Source organism: Ambystoma mexicanum, chromosome 1q (genome assembly GCF_040938575.1).
Source record: "Ambystoma mexicanum isolate Mex_15411 chromosome 1q, UKY_AmexF1_1, whole genome shotgun sequence".
Lineage (NCBI taxonomy): Eukaryota > Metazoa > Chordata > Amphibia > Caudata > Ambystomatidae > Ambystoma > Ambystoma mexicanum.
The window spans coordinates 1,112,833,919-1,112,848,787 of NC_090922.1; the positions used below are offsets into that span (position 1 = coordinate 1,112,833,919).

The following is a 14,869-nucleotide window of genomic DNA, read 5'->3' on the forward strand; positions in this document are numbered from 1 at the left end:
TGAGTGAGGTCCAGTTGAGACCAGATTACCGAGATGGGAACAAGTCGCAAGGATGGTACAAGATCCAGTTGGCTTTTACATATTTACAATACATATAGTTACAAATTGAGGACAAAGGACTATTTGCACTGAATAACACAATTCTTTGTTGACATGCTGAAATGTGATTAGCACATCTTTGCGAATGTCGTGGTTGGCTCATTCAATCAGGGTTGGGAATTTCTGCTAAATTCCTGCCACTGCTTTCCATTATTTTCTGAGCATTTCTTTCCTGGCTGGTTGGGCCCAAGTAGGTCTGCTGTGCCAGCACACTGCCTCTCTCTCTCCTCTCCTGCGGTGCTGCCACCCTACCTATCTCTCGGCAGGGTCCCTCTTTCCACACTTGCATGTCCCCACTCACTTTAAATCCGAATGCGGTGACTGTGTCCCGCCACTTTCACCATCAAATCTTCACAGGGCCCATGTCACTCCCCTATCCCACCTCTATTCGCTAGCCTGCTACACTATGTTCCTCCGATGCTGTGTGTGTGAGCCCCTTTGCCGACACTTGCTGCCTCTCTGTCCACAGCTACTTCCAGCTTTCCCCGCCATGTTGCCCTGCCCTCCCTGTCCTTGGTGCAGCTTTGTGTGCCTACTCCTCTACCGCCTCTTTTTCCTTCCCAAAGGTTTTTTGCGCCAGTCTCCTCTCGCCCACGGGTTCTAGTAGCTTTAAGCACCTGCGAGTTGGGATGGATTCACAGCCATTACGTGTCCATGTTCGCCTTAGTGGCCCTTGCTTCACTCCGGACCATGAAGTCACCCTTCCAGGTCCCCAATGGCTGTGAAAACTACCTGCCTTGGGTGGTCAGGCCAAATTAAATTCTCCAAATTGAACATTTAGCCAGTTTAACACTCTTTGCAAACATGACAGTGTTTTGTAAGGTTAGCAGAAACAAATCAGAACTGGCAATCGGTTGTTAAATGTTTTTCAGCAAAACTATTTGTCCAATGGTTTAACATTTAGATTTTATTGTACATTGGAAAGCCAATTAACGGTCAGAACCACATTAAATTTCTCATTAGAAAAGCAATGAACTGCAAAGTTATATAATTATTTACTACAATAGTCTCCATCTTATGTAAAGTGTCACTGTATTCACAATTCTATGTACATTTTACGTTAAGGAATATCATACAACTGATACGTTATGGCAAACCTCTCTTCTCACTGCTTTCAGCTTCCATGTGTTATTGTGGCAGTTTGCACACTCTGCATGTCCTAAGTCTGTTCAGCCCATAACTGGCAAGAATGCTTGACAAGAAATGTCCGGCATCGTTAATAATGTGGAAATGTTAGCGGGTAAATAAATAATTTAATCAGTAGTACCATTAATATGTTAAAACATATTTCAATAAATATACATAATGTACATTGGCTTCGAGTTCTAGGTGACCCTTCTGTCACCGGGGGCTTGCAAAGTCTTTAAAGTGTGCCTTCGGCATATTGCCTTCTGCTCCCTGCAAGACTTATTTTATGCAAAGTCCAACTGATAAGAGGCTGCTTCAAAGCTCTGAAGACTTAGTGGGGGGACATGGAGGGGAAAGATAGGATAATCCAGAGAGAACCATGGCGCTTCTTAGCTTACAGTGGTTTGGTTCGAGGTGGAAGGCTGGAGGAAAGGAGTTGCAGGTAAAAAAAGCCTTGAGGCAAAGCACGCTGCGATAGCTTTGGAGGTGGGGGTATCATTCTAAGAGCAGTAGTTTGCTTCGAGGTCCACATACTTCACAGGCGAAGGCTCTAGTTTTCGTGACAAGGCAGTAAGGATCTGGTTGAACTTCTCGTATCTGTCTTTTTGATTAACTTGCGCTCCTTTGCTCCCCCATAAGAGTCGCATCTGGAACTCCGTTCTGAAGATATCACTCATTTCATCATCAGGCTTGAAACCTAATGGGAAACAATCAAACAGGTTGTGTAAACACACAGTAGACCAAGAAAACAGGACTCAAACCGAGGCGTAGCAATACATTGTATACATTAACATGGTTGTTCATGGAAGCCTGCAGCTTCACGATTCATCGTGCGTGGTTCTATAACTTGATGTGTCCACACTGTCTACCTAGCGGTGGCACAAAGCGTTGAAAAATTAGTCTTGAATTTGGCTGCTAAAATATAAAAAGTACCTAATCTGGTGCAACATCCCAGCAGGCACTTCATAAATAGGGAACGCTTTGTCCAGCAAGAGATTTGCAGTTGTGATCGATACATGAAAAATAGAACCATAATTGCTTGCAAAAGCAAGACTCTAGTAAACAAGACGTTAGGTGTAAGTGCACAAAAAAAATTATATTTCAGAGAGAGGTGGTGGAAGAAGAGACGTGTGGGTTACTGGTCACCATTGATGCATTTCATATATCACCTTGTTTACAACACCTCAATCCACCCCTCACCCTTCTTCTCAGGCATTCCACTGAAGTATATTTTACACTAATGGGTAGGTTGAAATATTTCCCCTTTTTTGCCTTTTGCAATAGCAGTGTCTAGTGATGAGAGTATAGTGTCACTATGCATTACAATAGGGCTCATAAAATGTCAATGGCAAATTTAAGATGATCTCTTTAGTTGCGCCTAACTTCAGAGAGTACTCTGGTTACAATGCGACCCCCCAGACCCCCCCACCCCCGTTGAGTTGACCCTGCCAATCCAGTATCACTCACCAGGCTTCGCATGAATCCTGAACCTAGATGGAAACTTTGCCCGAATTAAAACTTTTGGGTTTTGCACAAGATTAGTTATTGCATGCTTCATGCACCAGGTTTGGCACATTGTGCACCCCAGCTGCTGCAGGGCTTGGTGCTTGCTGACACTTCTGTGCTCTGTTAGAGTGGTACCGGTCATAGCTGCCTCGTGTTCTATACTTGATTCTGGTGCAGCCCTGGAAGGACACCTGCCTGTCCTTTCTCTTTTCTGAAGGATTCTCCGAATCACCACTTTGAGATATAATGAGAAGGCTTTCAGGTCGCCAGACCAGAGGCCTGCGAGGAATTCTGCAGTCAGGCGGTGACAGCAAGCTTCACGCGCCTGACCTTCATTGTAAGGATGTCAGGCCAATTGTGGCAAGAGTGTGGCTTACTTTTTGGGAAAGGTGAGCACAACTTCCTACAAGTGACTCCTTGGCAGGATCACTAGATTTAACCTTGCACAATGTAAAGAATAAAAGTATTAAGAATTGCTCTTTCAGTTGCTGTCCTCCTGAGTGCAGATGGCCCTGTGCCTCCGGTGCCAAAGTCCCCCTTTGGTGTGAAGAGAAGTGGCGAAGAAATGGAGCCAAATCCCGCTCTAAAGGTGCTCTGTAAGTCCCTGAAATAACATCGAACCTGGAGCTTTCGTGGTGCACTGCTATTTCCACATTTTAAAGATGGAACACAAAAAAGACAGTTTTGTCGGCCGTTTTTGTGTTGGTTTTAAAAATACCTAAATATCACATACTGTCCCCCCAGCCCCGGCAAGGTGATGCCTTCCCCAGCCCCACCCTCTCCCACTGGTTGTCTTGTTAATCGGGGGTTTAACCCCCCGAATACCCCATTTCCCCACGAACCACCCTCTTCCCAGCACAACACATTCACTCGCCACACACACGTACACACAGACACACACGCATAGACAAACACCACCTGACACCCCTGCAACGACACCTTTGGGTCTTGCTGTGCCTGTCGGAACCTGTGTGCACTCGTGTGTGGCAAGAGCGTGACAGTTCAATTTAGAAAGACTGCTCTGTGCGGTCACAGAGCGGTCTTTCTAAATCAATCTTTTTATTTTTCGGGAAAAGTGAAAACTACTTTTTTTTTACTTAATACCGCTCTGATGCCATCCTTGCAGGCAAATGTCTAGGCTGCCTTTCTGGAAGGTGTTTCTGGAAGGTTCAAAGTTGCCATTTGGCCAAGGACCAAAGGACGGCCTTCAGACCTAATGCAAGCCATGTGAAAAGTCATGAGTTGCAATCGGAGACTATGGCATATTTAATTTAGGTACCCTGGGCAATTCTTTGCCTCAGTTCATCACTGTTATGTGGCATGTACAACATACCCCAGGGTCTCTTACTGGCATGGCTTAAGATATCTTCCTTTGCAATGAAACGTTGCTGTGTGGCCTTACCCATCTCTGGAGTGCATACTCGCATGCAATATCCCTGCAAGGACATTCACACTGATGATACTATCTTTATTCTATTTCTAATATTAATGGATGTCCTGTTGGTATCTAGGCAACCACTGCTATCATTATACAAACTAGGTCTGAGCTGCTGAATGCAGTGAATGCAGACAGATAGAAACTGGGACTTCAACTAAATTTGAGCAACTGATAGGATGCCAATAGTAAGCACGCGGTTGGTAAGGATCACTAAAAATGCTGCCTTCTTCTCTTGCTTTCACGACTAGAACATTCAGCTGGCTTCTATGTTGATGGTTCTGGTGGCCCTATATGGGTCTTTGGCTTTGCCACACTTGGCTTTTTAGAAGTCAAGCCTGCTTTTGCACTCAAATGAAGATTTCCCTACATCTTTCAAGACAAATGAGTGGCTAAATACCAAAATGGGAAGCCTAAGCCTTAAGCAAGCATCCCCTTTCCATTCAATGGCTAGTTTACCTTTACAAGAAAGACTGCTGAGATAGTCTTACATGCCAATCATGGACATGATGAACTCCCCAATGATTTAAAAAGCAGCCTTAATAAGAGGGTGGTGCTTTGCTCATTTAACCTGACCTGCCAGCCGCATCCGATTTCCTGATGACAATACGTGGTCAGTGGCAGATGTTCTCTTGGGCTAGAGCTTGCTTTCGCCTCGTGTACATTACATTAAGTTAATAATTCTTTCATTTAATTTGTTCGTCCTATTAAAAAAGGCAGCTCTTGGTGGTGTCTCACTTGCCTTGCCCCAGTCATGCTACATTTGGAAACGGATGATCACGCCCTCTGCACTCGGGCGCAGGTGATCGTGTCCATGTGCGTGAACCAGAGGCTTGGAAAGGATGCATGACTGAGTCATCTTCTGCGCGTTAATGTAGAAGTGAACTAATGGTTCCAGTAAAACTAAACGCGATTTCTTGTAAATAATGAATTGGAATTCAGTCAAATGTTTTACATATGAAAGCCCAGACCCAGTACATCCAGATTGAAAATAAAGCAACCATTCCATAGAGCCACAAGCTGTTTTTTGTTTTTTTGTTCTCATACGCTAATTGTCGGTAGATTTACAGCATACAGACAAACCCTAATTTTCCAGTTCCAAGCTGTACACGGCTGTTCATATTTGTTGGTGGCAAGTTGCAATTTTGCTACATTCTTAATGCATCTTTACCCAAGTACCCTAATCGTGACATTCAAGACCAATGAAATTAGACTGGTCACAGGTTTTGGAAAATAAGAGTATTTTTCAGAAGCTTTGATTTCTTTCCGTTGCTTCATGTAAATGTGCAAACTTGAGACAATTACTTTTTTCCCCTAAATTCAAATCTACCACGTCACAGATGCTTTAAAGTGTACCCGATTTAACAATCTAAGAAGAATCACCATGTGCTATTTTATCACAAGATAAACTCTTTAGATGGGATTTTAATCTTTAGAGAGTGGAATATTCATAAGTCTGAAGATAACAAGGTGCTTTGTGCAGAACTGATAGAAAGCAAAGTGGTCTACAGAACTCTGCACAGTGTTGGCTGTCTCTAATCCTAAAATAATGGTTGCTGCAATCTCTGGTGGCAGATGGAATCAGGAGCTGGCCTTTCCACCCTATTCAATTTTCAGATGTGGAACCTGCACAGTTTAATGATATGGGGAGCAGGAGAGCACCTTTGCGAAGATCACCTGGGAACAGTGACAGAAAGCTATGGTCACCACGTATGGTCTGCCATTTCGAAAGAACAAGGTTTGGCAATTTCAAAAGGAAGTGAGGCAAACCTCAAGAAACAATGCAGCGAAAGGAAGAAGGTTGGTTATAGTTAAGGCTAAAAGAATTTTCTATAATGCATCTTTTACCCTTCTGCGTTGACTCAGCGTCTACGTCTCTGTGAGCGGTATCAAATGTGACTCGAACCTTTCTTGTGAGACTTGACGCAGTGGGGAGAGGTAGTAAAGTTAATTTCTAGTCAGGGCACCAGATACGATTAAAAAAGTGGGAGTGTTTTATGTCACAGTTTTGAAGTTTGGGAATTTCTTTTTTACTTCCTAAAAATAATTTTTCTCCAATCAGGTTATTTTTTTAGGCAAGTGTACATTTTCCTTAATGCTGAAAAATATTTTTTTGTGATCCATATTTCTTTGCTACTAATAATCGATACTAATTAAAATATGCATGTTTCATTTTAAACATCTTCAGATCAGGCAATAATATTAGAGCTCTTTCCTGTGGCAATGCCCTGCTGGTACCAGGGATTCACAGATATTCGTGGAGCTATGTGAGTGGTGGCAGACTCTTATGTATCTGCTTTGTCCTATTTTATGCTAGGAGCATTTTTACTCTCTAGTTCTGGTCTTTAGTTTTTTTATTTGTAGAGCGCCCTTAACCCTCAGGTATCTAGGTGCTTAAACTTGAGTACATAGTTACAGACAACAAGACGGATAGCACTTGAATTATATCACATACAGTTAAAGAGATGATGCAAATAGCAGTTGACTTGAGTTACATAGCAAGTCTGAGAATCAGATGTCAGAATTGAACATTACAGACATTTTAAGAACAGTGGCCAAATATGCTAAGGAAGATTATATACATAGCACGGATCTACAAAGTTGCTGGCAAAGTCATTGAGTAATTGATGCAGAGTGGCAGGGAGTGTAGGTTAATTCTGCTGGGCACAGAGCCAGGCTTTTGCGCTGTTTCTGAAGGACCAGAAGGATGGTTCTGCTCTGAGGATGTTTGGCAAGGCGTTCCACAGTTTGGCCGCTAGTACGGGTCAGCTAGATCCGCCTGCTTTTTGTAGTTTGTATAATGGAATGTTAAGACAATGTAGATAATTGGATCTGGTAGGTCTGGTGGATTGGCTCCTGGTAAATTTGTCAGCCAGGTATTTTGGCACCATGTTGGACAGACGCTTATAAGTGATAACTAATAACTAACGTAGTTAAGGAGATTGTTAGGCACTGGGAGCCAATGTATATCCCACCTGAATGCTGTAAGGCTGATTTGAGCATGTTATTCTGAGCACTTGGAGTTTGTTTAGATTATGTTAATTGGTGCCCAGATATAGGGTGTTGCAATAGTCGAGCTTCAATAAGATCAGAGCTCTGGCAAATGTAATGCAGCTGTTGGTGGAGAGATAAGGTTTGCAGGCATTAATCAACTTGATAGTGTAGGCTGTTGAGGCGGCTGCATTGAATTCCCTAGTGAAAGAGAGGGTGGAGTCTTGATAGATACCAAGAGTTTTGACCTTACTAGAAACCTTGATGGGGTTCCCATCAATGTTAAATGATTTGTAGAGTCCATCTAGCTTGTTTAGTCGAGATTGCGAACCTATGATAAGTAGCTCTGTCTATTCATCGTTTAAGCACAGGCCATGGGTAGCCATCCAAGCCTGGATCTGGAGATAGATATCGTTTAAAATGTTCGAGTCTTTATCATAACAGCTGGTCAGAGTGATGAGGACTTGGGTGTCATCAGCATAGTCTGTGTAGGTGACACCCAAGCCATTGAGGTGGTCGAACAGAAGCGTCACAAAAATATTGTATAGGGTGCGAGACGCACAGGAACCCTCAGGAACTCTGCAGGAAATTGGTACTGGATCAGCATATTTATTTATTTGGCATTTGTAGCGCGTGCCAAACCCGTAGGTATCTTGGGCGCTGGTAAGCAGGTAATACACATTACAGGGTTATTACCACAGGCAACCAAACAAAACAATGGTTTGGCATAAATAATATTGCACATATTTACAGACATAAGATATTTACATATACATTTTTTCGCTTGTACATAATCAGTAATATTTACATGTGCAACCTTATTAACATAAGTAATAAGCAAATGATATAGCGCAGATATATTCACATGAGCAGATTGTGTAGGATGAGACTATGATCATTAAGTCACAAAAGCTACACACTGGAGGTGAGGAGCCAAGCTTTAAGTTATCTGCGGAATTGAGTGTGGGCCGGGTCAGATCTATTGTCTAGAGGTAGGGTGTTCCAGTCTTTGGCTGCCACAACTGGGAAGCTATGACACCAGCCTTAGTTCTTTTGAATTCCGGGACAGAGAGAAGGAAGGCTGAAGCGGAGCGTGTGGTCTTGATGTTCTGGGGTGGAGTTAACAGGTTGGTAAGATATTTAGGAGCTATGTTAATGAGGCGTTTGTGGGTGGTTGCCATGGTTTTGAAATTGATCTGGTCCCGAACCGGAAGCCAGCGCACTTCGCGTCCGATTTCAGAGATATGTTCTCTTCTTGGTATGTTTAGTGCTGCTCGCAGGGCGTTGTTTTGAGTGGCCTGTAGTTTTTTATGCTGGTAGTCACAGTACCGGCCAGGAGGATATTACAATGGTTGAGTTTCGACAGAATGAGGGCTCTTGCTAATGTTAGGCAGCTGTCTGCAGATAAGTAGGATCTGCAGGCATTAAGGAGTTTGGCTGTGTATGCTGCTGAAGAGATTATGGAATTGACTTGTCTTGAGAAGGTTAAGGACGAATCCAAGTACACACCCAGCGTTTTAACTTCTTTTGAGACGGTAATGGTGTTTCCATCTATTATGAAGTGTTTGTATTTGGGGTCAAGTTTTTTTGAGGTGTGTTTGGGTGCCTACCAGGAGTAGCTCCGTTTTGCCGTCGTTTAGACAAAGTTCATGTTGGGCCATCCAAGATTGGATCATCTGGTAAATGTCATTGAGGATGATGGAGGCAGTGTTGTAGTCTCCAGTTAGGTGAATTAGAATTTGCGTATCGTCCGCATAGTTTGTATAGGACACTCCACGTTCATAAAGGCGGCCGAATAGCAGCTTGGTTAATATGTTGTAAAGCATTAGTGACATGCAAGATCCTTGAGGAACCCCCTGGAGAACGGGGGTGGTGTTAGCTAGGTTTGAGAAAACTCTCATGGTACGCTCAGAGAGGGAATGATCTTATCCAGGCAATGGCATTGGGTGAGAAGTGTGCAGCACTGTCCAGGTGGTGGCAGAGTATTTTATGATTTACTAAGTCAATTACTGCAGAGAGGTCTAGGAGGAGGAGTATGGCTAGGTTTCCGTAGTCATTTTGGTGTCCATTTGTTTTTTTTAGGTTAAGGAGTGCCGTTTATATGAAGTGGGGGAGAAGACCCCTACGGTCCTATTGGCTAGAAAGGATTGAATCCAGGTAGCAGCGTTAGTAGAGAAAGCGGCTGCTGCAGTCAGATGTTTGCTAAGGATCTGGTGGTCAACCAGATCAAAAGCTGCTGAAAGGTCAAGCAGCAGTAGGATGGCGATGCAGCCTTTATCCTTTAAATCATCCATTTGGATCTTTAAATCAAGAAGAGCTGATTCCGTACCATGTCTTGGTCTGAATCCGGATTGACGCAGGCCTAAGAGGTTGTTGTCTTCTAAGTGTTTTTGTATCTGTAGGTAGGCCGCTATATCCAGGATTTCTAGGAGGAATGGTACTGTAGTTATAGGCCTGTAGTTGGTAGGCGAGTTTGGATCTAGATTGGGTTTTTTGAGGAGAGGCATGACCCAGGCTTCCTTAAGATTGTCAGGGATTGTGGCGGATTTGAAAGAAGCGTTAATCAGAGATGTGATGAATGGTGCAAGATACTTAGCTGCTTCCTTTATGGCATTGGCTGGGCAAATATCCCCTTGACATCTCGAGGGTTTTAAAATAGCTTTGATTTCTTCTACTTCGTAACTGGTGAGAATTGGAATGGATGACATGGTATGGGCTGAGAGTCATGAGACTTGTTAAAGTCGGTGCTTAGCGTCAGGCCTCACATTTTAGCTTCTATTTTGGTTTGTAGGAGAGCTATTTTGTCTAGAAGAGCTTTCTAGATCTTAGCACACCAATACGCGTCTTTAGTGCAGGAATCTGTAGGTGGAATTGGAGCCCCCAACTCCCTGAGGATAGTGAAAAGCTCTTTAGAACCTGATTTGGCGTTTTGTATTCTTGCATTACAAGTCTCTCTTTTGGTGTTTAGTATGGACCGCGGTTGTGAATTATTCTATGTTAAGGGCAGAGGGTGTTTTTTTCCAGCAGTTCTTTTGATTTTACACAAGGCTTTTAGGTCAGCAGAGAACCGCTTGTTTAAGTGGGCTATTGGCTTAGCTTTTCTTGTTTTTAGTTGCGATTTTGTCTGCTGCCTGAAGAAAGGTATGGTTGTTACAGCTCCACAAGTAGCGATGGGTCCTTTTCAAGGCTATTATAAGGGCTGGTTATTGACTGAAGACGAGGCAGGAGATTGCCCGCAGTAATGTTGCGTTTGTTTCTAGTTGCGACCTATGGTGCTAGGAGGGCCTTAGGTCTAGGGCGCAGGTTGTTCTGTATGGTAAATGAAATGCAGTGATGGTCTGAGCAAGCGCAAGGTGAGTTGGCCAATATTGTGGTGGAGCAATTTAAGTCTGCAAACCAATCCAAGGTTCTGCCATTGATGTGTGTTGGGCCGCTGACACGGTGATTGAAGCCTAGTTGAGAGATGGTATTCTGTACCATGATTGCATTGGTATCATTCACATTGTGAAGACCTAAATTGAAGTCTCCCAGCAATACTATTTGGGAGCTCAGTTTAGTGTTGCACGTGAGGAGGAATGTAATGTCTTCCTTGAAGGAAAATATTGGTCCCGGTGGACGGTATATGAGATGTACCAGAAGAGTTCGAGAGGCTGACAAGGGGATTTTAACTGAAAGAAGTTCGCCAGAGGGGAATCATTCTTTGGTGATTTCTCTGAGGCCCAGTTGGGTTTTCGCAATGAAAGCCACTCTGCCTCCTCTACCAGATTCTCTATCTGCTCTGGTAATGGTGTAGTCTTCTGGGATCGCTAGGGACAGGGAGGGCTCTGAGACTGGGTGTAACCAAGTTTCGGTTATCGCCTCGAAGTCAAGAGATGGTTGGTGGATATGAGGTCAGAAATGTCTAGCGCATGAGCGATAAGAGATCTAGAGTTTATAAGTGCTCCTTTGATCGTAGGAACGCCAGAGGTAGGTTTTCCAGAAGCTAAAGTTCTAGTTACATTTGCAGTATGTTTGTTAGAGAGGATGGGCATGGCGTCCACGCTGGGGGCAGTGGTGTGGAGAGGTTTACCCTTAGTGGATAACGGGTTATGCAAGTTAAGACTGTTAGTGCTTAATGCTAGATCTTAGTCTGGCATTCCTGGCACTAAGGGGGCAAGGTAGATTAGGCGTAGGCAGAGAAGCGTAGAGAGAGAGATCCATTGTGCTGGTATCAGAGGGCAATGGTCAATGTTGGTCGATGCCGAATTAAGATAAGACAAAGGTGTGTAAGGCATGAATGGGGGCAAGAACCTAGTAGGGGTTATTGTGTTGAAGAAGGGTAGAGAGTAGCCATAGTTATGGTTACTTTCCATAAGGTAGCTATGAGTGTCAGCAGGCAGAAAACAGAAGGCTAGGATCTTGGTAGAATCTGTGATACTTAGTCACTGAGGCATGGTAGAATCACTACACTGACAGTCACCCAGGATGGTCTAAGGAGGTGATTGCAGATCGGGTACACACAGGTAGGGGTGAGGTCTTAAGCACTACAGTGATCAGGTATGGAATGGCAAGAAGAGGCAGCAGGGAATTCAAACAAAATGTGTGGCTAGCTATATCGTAGCGCAAAAACAATCCGCAGATAACAAGAGCCAAATAGGGAAAGAGGTCCTGGAGTGAAGTCAATGCACTTGTAGGAGCGTGGAATACAGTAAGTTAATACATTGACATATGCAGAGATAGAAACAACATCATAATCGTCAGATGGTAAAAGGTAGACCACAGGACATGCGCGTTATTCAAAGTAGGTAGGGAGCGTGCAATGTGGGGAAAAAGGCACAGTTGAAAAGATACATTAAACATAGCATGTTATAACACGAGCAAGGTACATAAGCAGCAAGAGCAGTGAGCATGAGAATGTTATACTAGCTCACGTGTAGCTTTAATGCAGTGAATGACTTGATTTGATCTTACTGCCATGGTATGGGCCGGTACCGTTGTCTGCTTGTAGATTGCAAAGTATATGTCTGTTTGAGGGATTAAACATGGCTGGTACCCCAGTTATCTATAGGGTTGAGTCCAGTGTTTGCTGTTTGAAGAATTACACGGCACAACAGTAGACTGCGAACACTGTAACCGCTCCTCTCAAAGAGTGCACTGATCTAAATCATGTCATTCCATTGAGGCAGAGTGAACACTTAACACAGACCAACCGCATCTCACAGAGCATAGAATGAATTTTCATTGAATGTGCGCGGATTATTTGGTCTCTCGGACCCAATCTTTCACAGGGGTGTTTGATGCTCCAAAGGTAAGAATATTACTCAGAGAGGAGACTGCTGAAGTGCCTGCCCTCTAGTCTAGCTCATCTTCATGAAAAAGGGGGCAAGAACAGGAATGTGTCTGTTAGTACAAGAGCGCCATGCCAAGAAACCTGTATCACTCCACTGTTTTGATTAAACCATAAAAAACACAATAGGAAAATGTTCCCATGAACTGTAAATAAATAGTAAATTGGGTTGAATTATGCATATTCAGACTGTTTTTTTAACACAATGATTTCTGGTGTTCTGCTTAATCAAAAATGGCCAAACCTCTTTTGATCATATGTGACAAATGTATAGTTATGTTATTGGCATTTTTGATAATGTACATGCTCACCCGACGTCTACATCGGAGTGGCAGGTGGCAATCTGCACGTTGGAGCTAACATTCCGATGTCAGCGGTTTGCCTTTTTACACCGAAATCCAGCCAGAATGGGCACTATATCACCAAGTTATATGCAACAGAAAACTATCAGAGCTAAATGTTTGCAACTATTGTATTAAATACTTCGAAAACAATCTGGTGATACCACCAATGAAGAACAAGTGTGTTGCTGGAAGATCCTTCCTATTAAAGACTCACAGTAGTGGCAGTCTGTCCTTCCTGCCGCACCACCCCAGGAGAGATTCTAAATGGACTTCTGGATATTTAGGAAATGCCAAAACCCCCACCTAGCACGGTCAATGGGTAGACTGTGACATCACAACGCGATTATCCTAGTGACGATTGAAGTCCACTGTACTATTCTTTAACCTGTGATGTTGAATGCTAGACAAGGCTATGAAATGGCTGTGAAGTAAGTTATTTGTGCTTTTCCACTGTAACTCACCATTTAATATCCTTTCTGCATTCGCTCGGTATGTGTCCGCATTTTGGGCAATGGAACGAGCGGTTTCTAGGTGGCTCAGCATTATTTCACAGCCTTCGTCGTTGTTTTCCCATATGTCCATTCCTTCAAAAATGACATCTTGGCGCTCCAGCAGGACAACCAGCGGTATCAGCAGCGGTACAGTTACGTTGCTGGGAGTCATTGAGGTTTCTGGAAAGGATCGACAATAATAACAGTTCAGGTAACAACCAGCAACTTCCTTTGAGTATTGGGCAGTATCTTATTTTTTGCCAAGTTTTGGCAGTGCAGTATGTTACCACACTGCTCTGAGTTTACAATTTGGCCCATTTTGCAATAGAACGCAATGACATGACAAAGCTTCATATTCTGCAGTAATGTTTGGCAATACATGGCACATAGTCACTGTTTATTTCCCAAACAGAAGGGACACATCTAGGCCAGGTGTGTTATGATATTGCACATTTACAGGTTGGCAGCAGAGCAATGCTGTGTTTAATTCTACTGTTAAGGGTGCATCATGAGCCTGTAGATGCAGATAGTGGGTGTCTGTAGATATGTTATTAATTTGTTTCCATATAGCGCTTGACTTTGTGTTTGTTGTCATGTCATTGCACCGTAAATAATCAATATTACTATTGCCCAATGTAACAGTACTCAATGTATCAAACTCATTAGAATGAAAGGCTGAGTCAGCCCAAGGGTGAATGAGAACATGTGGTGTGAGCTGCAAGTGTAACACAGGTCCACCAGTGCTAAACTTTGTGAGTAATCAGACTGGCTAAGTCACAACCATCCTGGTGGACCTACGGGTTGCTTGCTGTCTTACTTTCAGTGGAGCCTTTCAACTCCCATAATAAAACAAATGCACTTAAAGATGTTTGTATAGTTCTCTAAACATCCATGTCTCTTCTGGCAACATGCCTGCTAAGGTGCTCCAGTGAATCGACTGTTCCTTGTTACTATAGATCGAGAACTAGGACTAGAAATCCATTGCCCGACACCCGGCTGCGGCTTATCTGAGAAAAGTTCATCTGAGTCTTTACTCTTATGATGGAAATCACAAGCTTTCGTAGAATCTTAAGGTATTTTTTATGCTCCCTACCACTTATAAACACATTAAATTCTAACCAAATGAATTATTCGAGTTTACAAAATGCAAAATGATTCCAAATGTATTGTTACCTTCCCCTGCATGTAAAGCTTTGCTGAAGGGTTTTAGCTGTTTTTCATAGATGATTGCATTTTGGGTGTACTGATGTCGTAAACTGGTCCATGTTTGTTCTAGTCTTGTGATCTGGAACAAAATGAAAATATTCATAGTTCAGTCGTATTATCTCGATAAAAGTAATTACTATTAGGTGCCGCCAGCCCAACAAACTTGGCTGAAGGGCGCTATATAAGAACACTTTACTTCACATTATATTAATGGTAACAATATTTTACAGAGAAAGTCCCAGTTTTTGTTTTCTCGGACACCTTGTTTCAATAATGATGTTCATTATTTTTCTTTGACATTAAGTATATTTTATTTGATTACGGATGCAATAAAAGGGTAAAT

At 43.0% G+C, this 14,869-nt stretch overlaps 1 protein-coding gene across 6 annotated transcripts in view; it reads right to left on the bottom strand.

Moving 5' to 3' along the window:
• Positions 1-988: 988 nt before the first annotated feature.
• Positions 989-14,869, bottom strand: part of BCAR3 (BCAR3 adaptor protein, NSP family member) — a 360,529-nt gene continuing 346,648 nt past the window's right edge. For all 6 annotated transcript variants that reach the window (XM_069641839.1, XM_069641840.1, XM_069641841.1 and 3 more), the window contains 3 exons: positions 14,494-14,605; positions 13,291-13,500; positions 989-1,924 (listed from right to left, as the gene is read on the bottom strand). In XM_069641839.1, coding sequence (XP_069497940.1) covers positions 1,728-1,924; positions 13,291-13,500; positions 14,494-14,605 — 519 coding nt within the window. In that variant the 3' untranslated portion in view covers positions 989-1,727. The remainder of the gene's footprint in view (positions 1,925-13,290; positions 13,501-14,493; positions 14,606-14,869) is intronic.